Source organism: Cnephaeus nilssonii (genome assembly GCF_951640355.1).
Source record: "Cnephaeus nilssonii genome assembly, chromosome: 5".
In the NCBI taxonomy this organism is placed as follows: Eukaryota; Metazoa; Chordata; class Mammalia; order Chiroptera; family Vespertilionidae; genus Cnephaeus; species Cnephaeus nilssonii.
In genome coordinates this window covers 13,322,307-13,335,251 of record NC_137076.1, presented here as the reverse complement: position 1 = coordinate 13,335,251, position 12,945 = coordinate 13,322,307, and the positions used below count along the sequence as shown (strand labels likewise).

At 36.8% G+C, this 12,945-nt stretch overlaps 1 protein-coding gene across 1 annotated transcript in view; it reads left to right on the top strand.

Moving 5' to 3' along the window:
• ADAM28 (ADAM metallopeptidase domain 28) overlaps positions 1–12,945 on the top strand; it is a gene marked incomplete at both ends in the record, with an annotated part of 79,820 nt that overhangs the window by 54,471 nt on the left and 12,404 nt on the right. Inside the window, 5 exons of the mRNA XM_079772706.1 lie at positions 1,399–1,477; positions 4,984–5,092; positions 6,453–6,531; positions 7,193–7,258; positions 7,742–7,807. Of these exons, the coding sequence (XP_079628832.1) occupies positions 1,399–1,477; positions 4,984–5,092; positions 6,453–6,531; positions 7,193–7,258; positions 7,742–7,807 (399 nt within the window). The remainder of the gene's footprint in view (positions 1–1,398; positions 1,478–4,983; positions 5,093–6,452; positions 6,532–7,192; positions 7,259–7,741; positions 7,808–12,945) is intronic.

Sequence of the window (12,945 nt, the reverse complement as noted above, 5' to 3'; positions counted from 1 at the left end):
CCGGATGCTTTGGAAATGTTGCATGTGGGAGTTTCAATGAATTGCATGTTCAATGGCAATTTCAAAGTGGAATGAGCAGTTCTTCCACCTGGTAGCAATGTCGCAGCTATTCCAGACAACGCAAGAGCTAAGGCTATGTCATTGTGGGATCGAATTGCTGCCAGAATCAATCTAATTAGGAACGTTTTACCAGTTCCTCCTGGTGCATCTAAGAAGAAGATTTCTCCAACCCCGTTATTGACAGTTTGCATTATTTGATCGTAAATGCCCTTTTGCTCAAGCGTTAGCTTAGGAATATTTGATTGCACATACGACAAAAGATCACCTGTATTGTAATTTTGTTCACGACGCAATTCTACATCGAACGAAGCAGCAGCAGGTCGATTCGGTGATGGATTCTCAATTGATTGAGAACTTTGTTTGCGATTTCTAAGCACAAATCTTCAATCATTATCAACATTGAAATGGAATTGTAAAATTGGAAATTTGGAAATCGTAAATGCATCATAAATCGGAGCCATTGAAATGGAATCATAAAATATTTAGTATAGCGTGTGTTGCTTTTATGTCCAACAGATGGCGCTGTTTTTTTTTAAAAAAAGCATGTTTTTACCTGTCACAGGTGTGATATCTATATAATAGTAGGTATAAGGTATATAAAAACACGTGCATATTCGAATGAAACATTGTGTCAAAATTTCAAAGCAATCGGTGAAGAACTTTCAGAGATTTAAGATTTTGAACAAACAAACATTTACATTTTTATTTATATAGATAGATGTTTCAGTAACTGTGAAAAAAGAAGGACCTCTTACCCTTTGAGACACCATGGAGGAACCTGGAGATTTTTATGCTAAGCTAAATAAGCCAGTCAGAGAAAGACAAATATCCCATGCTCTCATTTATATGTAGAGTCTAATGAACAAAATAAACTGAAAAGCAAAATAGGTCCAAAAACATGGAAGCATGCAACAGTCTAACATCAGAGGGAAGAAATAAGGCAGGAAAAGACTAACCAAAGAACATATGCATAACCCATGGACATAGACAATAGTGTGGTGAAGGCCTGGGAGGGTACAGAGCAGACAGAAAGGGGTCAAGGTGGGGAAAGGTTGACATTTGTAATACTTTCATTAATAAAGATATATTTTTTAAAATCCACCAACCCAAAAAATAAAGCTTGTGTTTGTCTAACCCATCACTAGAGTGTTTCAATTAAAAATTTCTTTCAAGAACCTGGTCTATATGAAATTCCTATTATTGATTTGTATGTTCTGTAGATAGCTGAAAGATGCAGAATCGGGGTTATTCCATTTTTTGACTGGACTTAATGGTGGATGGGTGGACCCTTAGGTCAGTGGTCTAGTATGGAAACTGACAAGATCATTGATTCCACAGGTGTGTGACCATGAGCTCCAGTGTCAGTGTAAAGAGGGCTGGGCCCCTCCTGACTGTGATGACTCCTCCTTGGTCTTCCGTAGGTAACATTCCATATCTAACCTGAGAAATTGCTTTCTTTTCCAAGCTTTTCTTTCAGATCACAAAAGATTTCATTGCCTCTTTTCTCTCCTCTTGAAATTCCTGTCCTGGAAATAATCCACAATGTTAATCTTCAAAGTTTCTTTAACAGGTTTTTAATTCAATTTTCCTTATCTCTATGCATTTTACTCTACATACAAACAAAGATTTCTTCAAATTTTATATTTGTAATCTTACTTTAACTTCCCAAATTCTCTTGTTTTCTGATTGTTCCATTTTCATACTAGCCTTGACTTAGAGTATAGATATAACATCCTCATAAAACTCTCTAAGAATATGACAGATTGTTTTTGTAGATTTAATTCTGTGTACTGAATTATCTCGATTTCTTTTTAAAAATGTATTTTTATTGATTTCAGAGAGGAAGGAAGAGAGAGATAGAAACATCAATGATGAGAGAGAATCATTGCTCAGCTGCCTCTTGCATGCCCCTACTGGGGATTGAACCCACAACCCAGGCATGTGCCCTGACCAGTAATCAAACCCTGACCTCCTGTTTCATAGTTTGATGCTCAACCACTGAGCAACACTGGCCAGGCTATCTCTATTTCTTCTGAGTTTGACTATTCTGTTTTTTCACCCTGTCTCTTGGATTTCATTGTGTTATTTTGCTTCAGGGTATGTGATCTTTTGTTACATATAGGATTAGGTCAACTTGAATTAGCTCACATGGATTTTCTTTGCATGAGTGTGTGTGTGTTTGCTATACCTACTAATAACCTCTCCTGATGGGAGATCTGGCTGTGAGTTCTATCAGGGTGGGAAGCAGCCAAAGTGGGGATCCTCATCTCTAGTTGCCGGGGTGATGAAGAGTACTTTGCCATGAGGAAAGAGGTTTTTATTTCATTTACTTCCTGAGAGAGTTGGTTTTTCTTTGCACTCAATTTTTCCTTGACTCTTCCTTCTCTCTCCGATCTAGTATGGTATCTGCCATTAGCTCTGTGCTGTTTCTCAGGCTCTTATGCCCCCATTATTTCTAGAGAGTTCTCTAGAAGGGCTTTGTCTTGAGGCATGAGGCATTCTTGTTCTATATACACAAGGGATGGGGATGGGCCTAAATAAATCATCTGTCCCAAGTTCAGATCCTCTGTTGACTTCCCAAGAAAAATAGCATCTATTTCTGATGTTTGGGCTAATTATGTTTTTAATTTGTTGATTCTTTCTTAGACTTCTCAAGAAGGAATGACATCTACTTCTGATATTAGGAGCTTTAATCTACTCTGTTTCTATCCACATAAATCCTTTACTTCCTATATTTTTATAATTCTTTTCATTTTTATGGAGGATGGAAAGTTTAAGATATTTGAAGTGAAATTATCATCTCACCTAGAATTCTACTACTGCTGTCTTCATTTATGTGTGTTTACACTTGTGAACTTTTCTTATATTAAAAAAAAATAATCTCATTGACCTGCTAATCTCTGCAATAAGAGAGTAATACCTGTTTGATTTTCTCTTCAAAGCTGTACTTCCTGGTATCTGTGGTTTGTGATTATTATAAGAAAAATGAATATTTTAAACAGCAAAATATTGGAGTTACAGTGATTACTTAGATAAGTAGGTAAAAGAAAAAAGCACTATATAGAACCAAGAATTTTATTTAAGCCACTCCCCAACTTACAAGTTCACATGATTTCTTTTATGTTCATAATTCTTCCAATATAGGGCAAATATCAGTAGAATACTTAGTTGTGTCTCTATTAATTGCCTTATGTCTCAGCTCCTTATTTGCTACTGACAGAAATATGATTTTAAGTTAAGGTGACCAGATTTTAACATTGGTAAAGCGGGACACCATTGACTGGGGCGGGGGGGGGGGGGAGGTTCTTTTTTTTTAAATATATTTTATTGATTTTTTACAGAGAGGAAGAGAGAGGGATAGAGAGTTAGAAACATCGATGAGAGAGAAACATTGATCAGCTGCCTCTTGCACACCCCCTACTGGGGATGTGCCCTCAACCAAGGTACATGCCCTTGACCGGAATTGAACCTGGGACCCTTGAGTCCGCAGGCCGACGCTCTATCCACTGAGCCAAACCAGTTTCAGCCGGGGGGGGGGGGGGGGGGGGGGGGGGGGGGTTCTTGATTAAAAATTTGGTCTATATTGTAATTGCTTTTGGTTTTTTTAATAAAAGGAAATTCACTTCTTAGATCATCGTTGAATTTGCATCCTCTTTTCTTTCTCATTATGTTAAAAATCTAAAAAAAATAATTTAAAATTATATTATAAATTATTATATACATATTGCTTAAAAACACAGTAAGTAGGTACATAATTACATGAACATATTTCATTGTTAGTTTATAAATTAAATTAATTTGATTGTTATAAAGTAACTATATTTTAAAAATTATTTTAATTTTAATCCTATATTTCTTTCTAAATAATAACAATACTAACTTGTATTATTTTTCCTCTGAATTTGCCGTAACGTAAGTCGTGTCACTTTCAAGGCCGGCGCTAGACTTTTTGCCGCCACTATAAAATATAAATAATATGAGTACTGTCTGCTAAATTCAAGAAAATTTATGTATTTATGAAACAAATAAATAAATTACTTACCTAAATTATCTGAATAGCTGATTTGTAATGACATCACTTGTTTAACTAGCTTACTAGCACGCAGTATGATGTGTATCGTCTGAGAGACAGTTACAAAATGTTTTCGTCGTTGCCAATCCCAAAAGATGCCATTGTTCATTCAGTCCAAACAATGGTGGTCGAATTCTAACAACTGATCAACAATGCGAACTTTGATAAGCAGTTCTCGATAATCAGTTCTCAACAATTATTTGTTATTATTAAAGTTTAACATTATAAAATTAACAAAAATAATATAAAACTCATATCCTGGCTAAATAGCCACATGGCCGCCAAAAACTGTATATTCCCTTCCGGTTCTCCCGCCGTTCCCTAGCTTGTCGTGCATTCTTTCCAAAAATCGGGAGCTTTTTAAAATGCCTCGGGACGCGGGACAAATTGTTAAAAATCGGGACTGTCCCGCCAAAAGCGGGACTTCTGGTCACCTTATTTTAAGGCTTCAGTTTCTATTTTCCTGTTTTGTTTCAGCCTTGAGTTTGAAAAATATTTCACTCCTTTTCTGCCATCCCCCTTACTTTATATTCTCTCTAATCTTCCAGTCATTCTTTTTCCAGTTATTACAACCATCATTGCTTCTAATACTTCTCAAGAGTATTTGCTCTACCTATCTCATACAAAATGTTTCATATAGATTTCCCCTTCTTTATTCTATCTAAATAATACTTTATTAATCTCAATAAAAATACATCTTCATTTTACTGGCTATGAGAGATTTTTCAGAGAATGCATTTTCTCTAGGGAAAGGATAGAAGGAATTTATGCAAATTGAAGAATAAGGTCTAATGTGATATGTACGTATGGATTCTCAGATCCTCACTAAGCCTGGGTTCTCTTTGTTGCAGACTTCTCCATTGTGGTTGGGGTGCTGTTCCCTGTGGCTGTCATACTTGTGGTGTGTGCTGTAGTATTCCGGCACCAAAGCACCAGAGGAAAGAGGAAGAAAGTCCAGAGGTAGACTTTTATGGGGGGACTTTTGGGCCTCTAATGAACTTTAAATTAAAAGATGTGACCCAAATTCTCAAATTTAAATTTGGTTTACTTCAAATACTTAGAAATAAGTACAGGCCTGGCTGGTGTTCTCAGTGGTTGAAGTTTGACCCAGGAACCAAGAGGGCTCCATCCCCAGTAGGGGGTATGCAGGGGGGAACTGATCAATGAAGTTTCTCTCTCATCAACATTTCTATCTCTCTATTCCTCTCCCTTCCTCTGTCTCTAAAAAAAATTAATAAAAACATGTATTAAGAAAAAAAATAAGTGCAGACACATTTTGCTTGGATCAGAGGCTGAGTACTCCTTTTACTGAGAAAACTTTCACAGTAAGGCCTGTCTTTTTCTCCTGTAATTACTGTATATATATTTAATAATAAGATTAATAACTCCTTATTAAAGATTTTGTACCTCATTATAATAATACAATATATAATCTTTATTGATTATTATCTTTATGATAAACACTTTTAGTAAGTCCTTTTACATACATTATCTTTTTTAATCCTTGCAAGAATATCATGAGGGTAGTAACTATTATTTCTATTCTATAGATAAAAAGATGTTATATATAAATTTTTACAACAATCATGCAAGGCCAGGCACTTCAAATTTTACTGATTTGGAAACAGAAGCTCAGAGAGGTCAATAAACATGTTCAAAGTTGTACAAAGTAAGTGATGGAGTCTTGATATGCACCAAGATCAGTCAGTCTTTAGAAAATGGTCTTGGCCCTACAACATCTTTCTTGCATTTTCAAAAAAAACTAACTATTTATCTAAAATGCGCTATTAATAAATAGTGAAGGAATAAAACAAATCATTAATTAGATGGCGTGATTTAGATAAAAGTTGTATTCCACACCATCATTATTAGGATTCAGGGCTCTGCAAGAGAATAAAAAAGAAAATCAGCCCTAGCCAGTTTGGCTCAGTGGATAGAGCATCTGCCTGCGGACTGAAGGGTCCTGAGTTTGATTCTGGTCAAGGGCATGTACCTTGGTTGTGGGTACATCCCCAGTAGGGGGTGTGCAGGAGGCTGCTGATCAATGTTTCTCTCTCATCGATGTTTCTAACTTTCTATCCCTCTCCCTTCCTCTCTGTACAAAATCAATAAAATATATTTTTTAAAAAGAAAATCAGTGGTGGTAATGATGAATTACAGAACACAGAAACCTGAAGAACATCCTAGGGAGCAGGTGAAAACCCAGTCATTCACCAATTGTGGCACAACAGGCAAAGGAAATTGGCAGATTTATCGTGAGTTTCCCCCCAATGGTGAACAAACTGCTTGGTCAATTTGTATGCTATCCTTTCACCTACAGGCCACTGTCTGCCCCTGGCACCAGGCCATCCAGAGAGAAGAGGAAACCACAGACAATGAAGGCTCTTCATTGCAAAGAGGTGAATCATAGTCTGTACTGTCTTTGCTATGGACCCCAGTTTGTGATTTTCTCCCTCTCTCGTGCTGACCACCTATCTATCATTTCTACTCATCAGTGTTTTATGAATGTATGACACTTCTGAGTATGCAGCAATGATTGTGGGCTCTGTAACTACACATTCAGAAAGTTGTGCTCTGCCTTTGGTTAAATGCAGAGGTCTCCCTAAAATGCAAAAACTCAGAGGCTGCTTTGCTGGGATTCACAAAATGCAAACAGAATAAGAGAACAAGGAGGGCAGATGTCAGATTTCTCTCTCTCTCTTTCTTGATTTCTTATTCCTTTAAAAATATCCCAGTAAAGAAAATAATGTGTGTATTTGTATGACCATATATGTAATATGTATAATTCCTAATGCCTTGGTTGTGACCTGCAAGTTTAGAAATTTTAGTAGAAGTTGGTTAGTGATAATGACATTGTTAATAATGTTTTTGATGGAGACTTACCAATCTCTGATAGCTCTGGACATAGCAGAATGCAGCAGCTGGACCATGGTGATTTTTCCATCTGGTCTTTTGGCGTCATAATAGTCTTGGTTTCCAATGCTTTGGAAGGATTGCTTATTTGGAAGATGAACATAGGAAACTGATTAATTCATTTTAAAAATATTTTTTTCTTTTTAGAAAAGTCAGATGAAGCTTCATGCCCCTGACCTGCCAGTGGATGGCAGTGAGCCTCCAGCTTCTTTTGTGAGTTAGCAATTTCTCTTAAATCTCTTCTAGTCAAACCTTAAGGAAGTAGTAGTGAAAGACATAACCCACAATGCCCAATTGTTTCTTTAGAAGGCTGTTAAAATCTGTGTGAATGTAATATAAAGTATATATTCTTTACACAACATTTTGAAAATGTCAAATCTGAGAATGTGTACCTGTCCATTATACTCCTAAATTTAACTGTTAAACCAGATTTACCAGGTCTATAAAACTGATAACTCATTACAGGAAGAGTGCCAATCTGCATCATAAAATGGCCTCCCAATCATATGTCTACTGGCATTGGACTTATTTTTTCAATTGGATGTGTACACCTAAATGAAAACAATTGAACTTACAGGTTTAGAATATTCTCATGGGTAAAGTCACAAATTCTCTGAAAATTATTTCTGAAAATAATTTAAGCCTTTCCATTAAGTGCATTTCAACCTTTGAATTTTTTTTTTAACCTCTTACTAGCTAATTACAAAGCCAGATTTTCCACCACCTCGGATTTCTACTTCTGTGTCATATTCTTCCTTCCTTGTAAGTATCAGATGGTCCCCAGTGATCTTTAAAATGTCTCTTGTGCCAATGTGAATAGTATCTCTAAATCTATGGGTTCTTTATCAAGATATGTGCTCCCTAGGCTAATCTGAGGTAGCGTAGCAAGTTCTAATTATTATCTATAAATTAATATGGTTATTAATTTATTATTATTAAAAACAGTTCTGTTATATAATTGTTAAATGATCAATAGTTCTGCTGTAGAAGGCAAACTGTCTCCCTCAAAGGACAGTGTCTAGATGTTGATTTTGAGGATGTAAAATTTAATAATAAAATATATTTACTTTTTTATTTGTTGTAAATAGAATAAAGCCTGTTAGTCATAGTTTCTGTAGGAGGTAGGGCATGGAAAACATACCACATATAGGCCAACATCAAATCAAAGTCAGGCACTCATGAAGTAAAAGGTAGAATTCATTCACTCAAATAGTTACTGAGCATATTTCCTCCTACTTGATGCTCTGCTGTGGGTAAATGAAAAAACTAAAACTTAAGGTATTTTTTTTTAAAGAATTTTTACAATTTTAGTAGGAAAATAACTCAAATATATATGAAGCACTTATTTGCTTATATATTATTTATGTCAAAGCTGGTGATCCGGATGAGAAGAATATGGTGAGGGGGAAATGAATGGGGTCAGGGTGGTGAAAACAGGAAGAGGATCCATTGACTAAGTAGCTGGAATTTGAACTGGAATTTGAGAATTAGGTAGAATTTAAATGAGTGCTGATGAAGTCAGGAATGATTAAAAAAATAAGTATAGCTAAGATGGGAATTGCATAGCATTTCTAAAGTCTTACCATTATTTTTGTCCATAATATAGCATGAAGAAACAAAGGTCCTTTCCTCTACTGTTTTCATGGATAAGCCAATGGCTATACCTAAGGTATGAGATCCATAGCTAAACTATTATAATCGTGTAGCACTCCTGGTATCAAGGCAAGAATAACCATATCTCCCTAGAAGATGTTCACTAAGAATAATATCTGTATGATTATAGGACGGGTGCTAGCATATGTCTTCCTTCTGAGTTTGCCCAATAACTAAGAGGAAAAAGATGGATGTGTCTTAGCTATGAAGTGATGATGATCTCAATATTATCCATTCTCTCAGAAAAATTCCCCAAGGATATTGAGATTGTGGAAGTATCCATAGAATAATAATCACCTAGTATCTCAAAACTTTTCTCCTGATTCCCCTCACCATCTCCATATTATGCTAATTAGCTGGATGGGTATTTGCATCCCAGTGTGGTATTTTTCTTACCTTCTTTCCTTACACTCCCATTTTTCCACTCCTTCCCTGTGATGTATCAAATAGTCCATAAAATAGGAAGTACAACTACAGATAATTAATTTTAATTTCTTCATATTTCAAAATTATGAGGTCTATACATTTTTTTTAGGAAAAAGTTGATCATTTAAGTGTATTGTCTTTTTTAGGGCTCCAATCCAAATGTCTGAAGCACTGGCCAAGCAAGGATCGATGGGTAAATGATCAACTTGAAAGGTGGGACAATCTGGATAGAGGAGAAATATATGGACTAGCTCATGACTATTTGCTCTTGATACCCAAAGAGGTTAACATTTCTTGATTCATGTTATACTTTGAAGACATGAAATAAAATTTTTGAGATGTATGTTTGAGAATCTTTGAATTTAAAATTTATATTCTCCATAGGGAAGGAAGATGATTCTACAGATACAGCTATGAAGAGAACTGGGAAGGATGGGAGAAAATAGTACATTTATCATTAGAAGACTAACAACAACTAAATTGTTTTAACTGTTAACCTGTCAAATTAGAACCCTTTCTTAAGAAGAAAAAGTATATAAACATTTTCTGATTTATATAATATCTTTCCTAGATTATCTTCTATAATCCATATTAGCTGTGTAGTTTGAGGTTTACTACAATTGAATAAACTTTACTAATAAAAATATTTTTCATAGAAATTTGTATAATTTAGTTACTGGCAAGGTTAAAGTGAGCTTCACTTTCTAAGTAAAGAACTTTCAGTTAAATAAAAAAAAAATTAGATGTTCTAAACTGGTAGCCTTCCAGACATGTATGAATTGCAGATTTATTCTTATTGGACCTGAATAATTTGGGCCACAAAGTATTTTTAAGTGTTTTGAATTTACTGCCAATATTTAAAAGTTGGGACATCTTGTATAAACATCCAGATTTCCAGCTTATTAAAAGTAATCAAATGGTCTGTCAACACTAATCACAGGCTCATAACAACCATCTGCTTAGTTGGCTGGTGATGGAGCAAACATCGTTGGTTGCCTGCCAAATAGCCCTCTTCTTTCTTGTTTCCATAACAGCCAATTTGTTCAGTTGTCCATGTTTTAAAAGAATAATTCCAACTCACTCTAATGGGTAAATCTCTACTATTCTAAGTCAACATAAGAATCTAATCTCCCTTACTGGTGGTTGATTTGGAGGTGAGTGTAGCTCCCCTTGTTTTAGCCAGTGAGACAAGAGAGGAGATATGCTGGGGAATTTCTGGGAAAGATCTCCTCGTTCCTCCTTCTGGATGTTGGCATCTGGATATCCTGTCTGGTAGTGTCGCAGCCATGTTGCAACTATGAGGGAAAGGCTGATATACAGAACAAGGTAGAGCAGAAAGATTAAAAGAATAAAGCCTGCTCTTTTAATAATACTAGAGGCCCGGTGCATGAAATTTGTGCACAGGGGTGTGTGTCCCTCAGCCCAGCCTGCACCTTCTCCAATCTGGGACCCCTTGAGGGATGTCCGACTGCCCGTTCAGGCCCGATCCTACCGGACATCCCTTTCACAATCCAGGACTGCTGGCTCACAACTGCTCACCTGCCTGCCTTCCTGATTGCCCCTAACCACTTCTGCCTGCCAGCCTGATCACCCCCTAACCACTCCCCTGCCAGCCTGATTGAGGCCTAACTGCTCCCATGCCAGCCTGTTTGCCCTTAACTGCCCTCCCCTGCAGGCCTGGTACCCTCCAACTACTCTCCCCTGCAGGCATGGTCACCCCTAACTGCCCTTCCCTGCAGGCCCAGTTGCCCCAACTTTCCTCCTCTGCCAGTCTGGTCACCACCAACTGCCCTCCCTTGCAAACCTGGTCCCTCCCAACTGCCCTCCCCTGCTGGCCTGGTCTCTCCCAACTGCCCTCCCCTGCTGGCCATCTTGTGGTGGCCATCTTGTGTCCACATGGGGGCAGCCATCTTGTGTGTTGGAGTGATGGTCAATTTGCATATTACTCTTTTATTAGATAGGCTTATTGAACTGGCAGATTAGTAACTGCTGGAGTCACCCCATACTTTGTTGGGACTTCCTATTTATATGATCAATAAAATTTCTTATTGTTTAAGCAATTTCAAGTGGAATTTTCTCTTACTTATAACAGAAGTCATCTCAACTAAGAAAATAGCTGCTCCATTATTAGGATCCATACTTTCCACTTCATCAATACTGCTGCACATTTTTTATACCCATTTGGAGCACAGATCTGCCCTTATTGGCCTTCCTTTCCCGGATGGATTTTGCCCACAAGAAGCTCATTTGCCCTTGCAGTGTGAATTTCTAGATAAGTTCATTCTGGCCTCAAAAGTGAAGCTCAATCCCCAGCAATCCCAGAGTCCATCTGTCAGATCATTGTCATTGTAGCAGCCTTTCTTTCCGTGTGGGAGTTTACTCAAGAACACATTAAACATATTGCTTTATCTGCAGTGTGAGGTTTCAGAAGACCCTGCCCTAAACCAGAAATAAATTCCTATTTGCAGCAAGGCCATAATCTTACTTGTGATCGGTCTATTAATCTTCGCTGGGTTTTGTTGTTGTTATTTGTTTTGTTTTCATTCCTGTCCCTGTCTCATTCTTTTTTAAGATTGACAAAATGGGAATCTTGAACCTATGAATTTTCAACCAGCCACCTACATAACCTGAGCTAGACATAAAACATACGCTCTAAGGAAGTGGCACTCAGACATTCCTATAGATTCTGAAATGATGGCACTAGGTCCTTGATGTTTATGGAGATGGAAGACAGGAGGATGACAGAAAAAGCATTCTCTTTTCCTAAGGCTTTGAACTGAAGCCTTACAAACTTTCCTGGTGGGCTGAACTGTAGCCCAGTTTAGACAGTTTAAAGCAAAGACTTTGATTTCATAGTCCTGTTTCCAAATTAGATCTGCAACATACTAACTTTAAGGGAATTCTACTAATATGACATTTAACCACCTCATGTATGCAACCAAACCCTTTTTTTATAATTAAGTGTTATTATCTTCTCTAGTTTTTAAAAATTGTAACAGATTAAACTGTGGTCTTTTCTAGGTACTCTAGGACGGGTATACCATGGGGTATCTCTAAATACTCCTTAGCACTTCAATCAGTTACTGCCTTTTATGACTTTGGGAATGCTTTTAACTGTATGAAATCCTGAAGTATGCATGAAAAGGAAAGCAAGCTTTAGCTGCAATCAGGATGGAGCTATGCTATTATTTAAGTTGGTAATAATGACACCTTTGTGGTAAAGAATTGAGGGTGACCTCTGGCTAGCAGCCAGTGAGAAAGTGAACACTTTAGTCCAACGACCCTCAAGGATCTAATTCTTCCAACATCCATTGAATGAGCTCTCATCCCTGTTGGATCTTGACTGACTCCTTGGGAGAGAAATGGAAGCAGAAGACTCAGCTAAATTTTGTCCACATTCTACAAGTACAGAAACCATGAGATAAAAAACTATGTTTTCTTTTAAGTTGCTCTGGTTTGCAGAAATTCATTGTACAGGAAATGATAACTTCTACAAATGGGGTAGAGTTCAAATGCTTCAAATATTCCAGACTGGTTTACATAGACTTAACTACTATATTTAATAGGATTTCCATCATCTCAAAAAATGTTTTTCTTTCTTCATATTCTCTTTCATTTATTCCTTCCTCTTTTTTATGAGTACTGATTATCTGCTTGGAATCACTGATATCCAGTCTCTTAAATATCATGTTCTTTCTCACTTTTGTTTACCTATTTTGGGGGGCATTTTTTGACGAGTTCCTTAATTTTAGCTCCAAAGTTTTTGATTTTATGTTCAATACTGTCAATGCTCATTTTGTATTAATTTTAAGACATTTTAT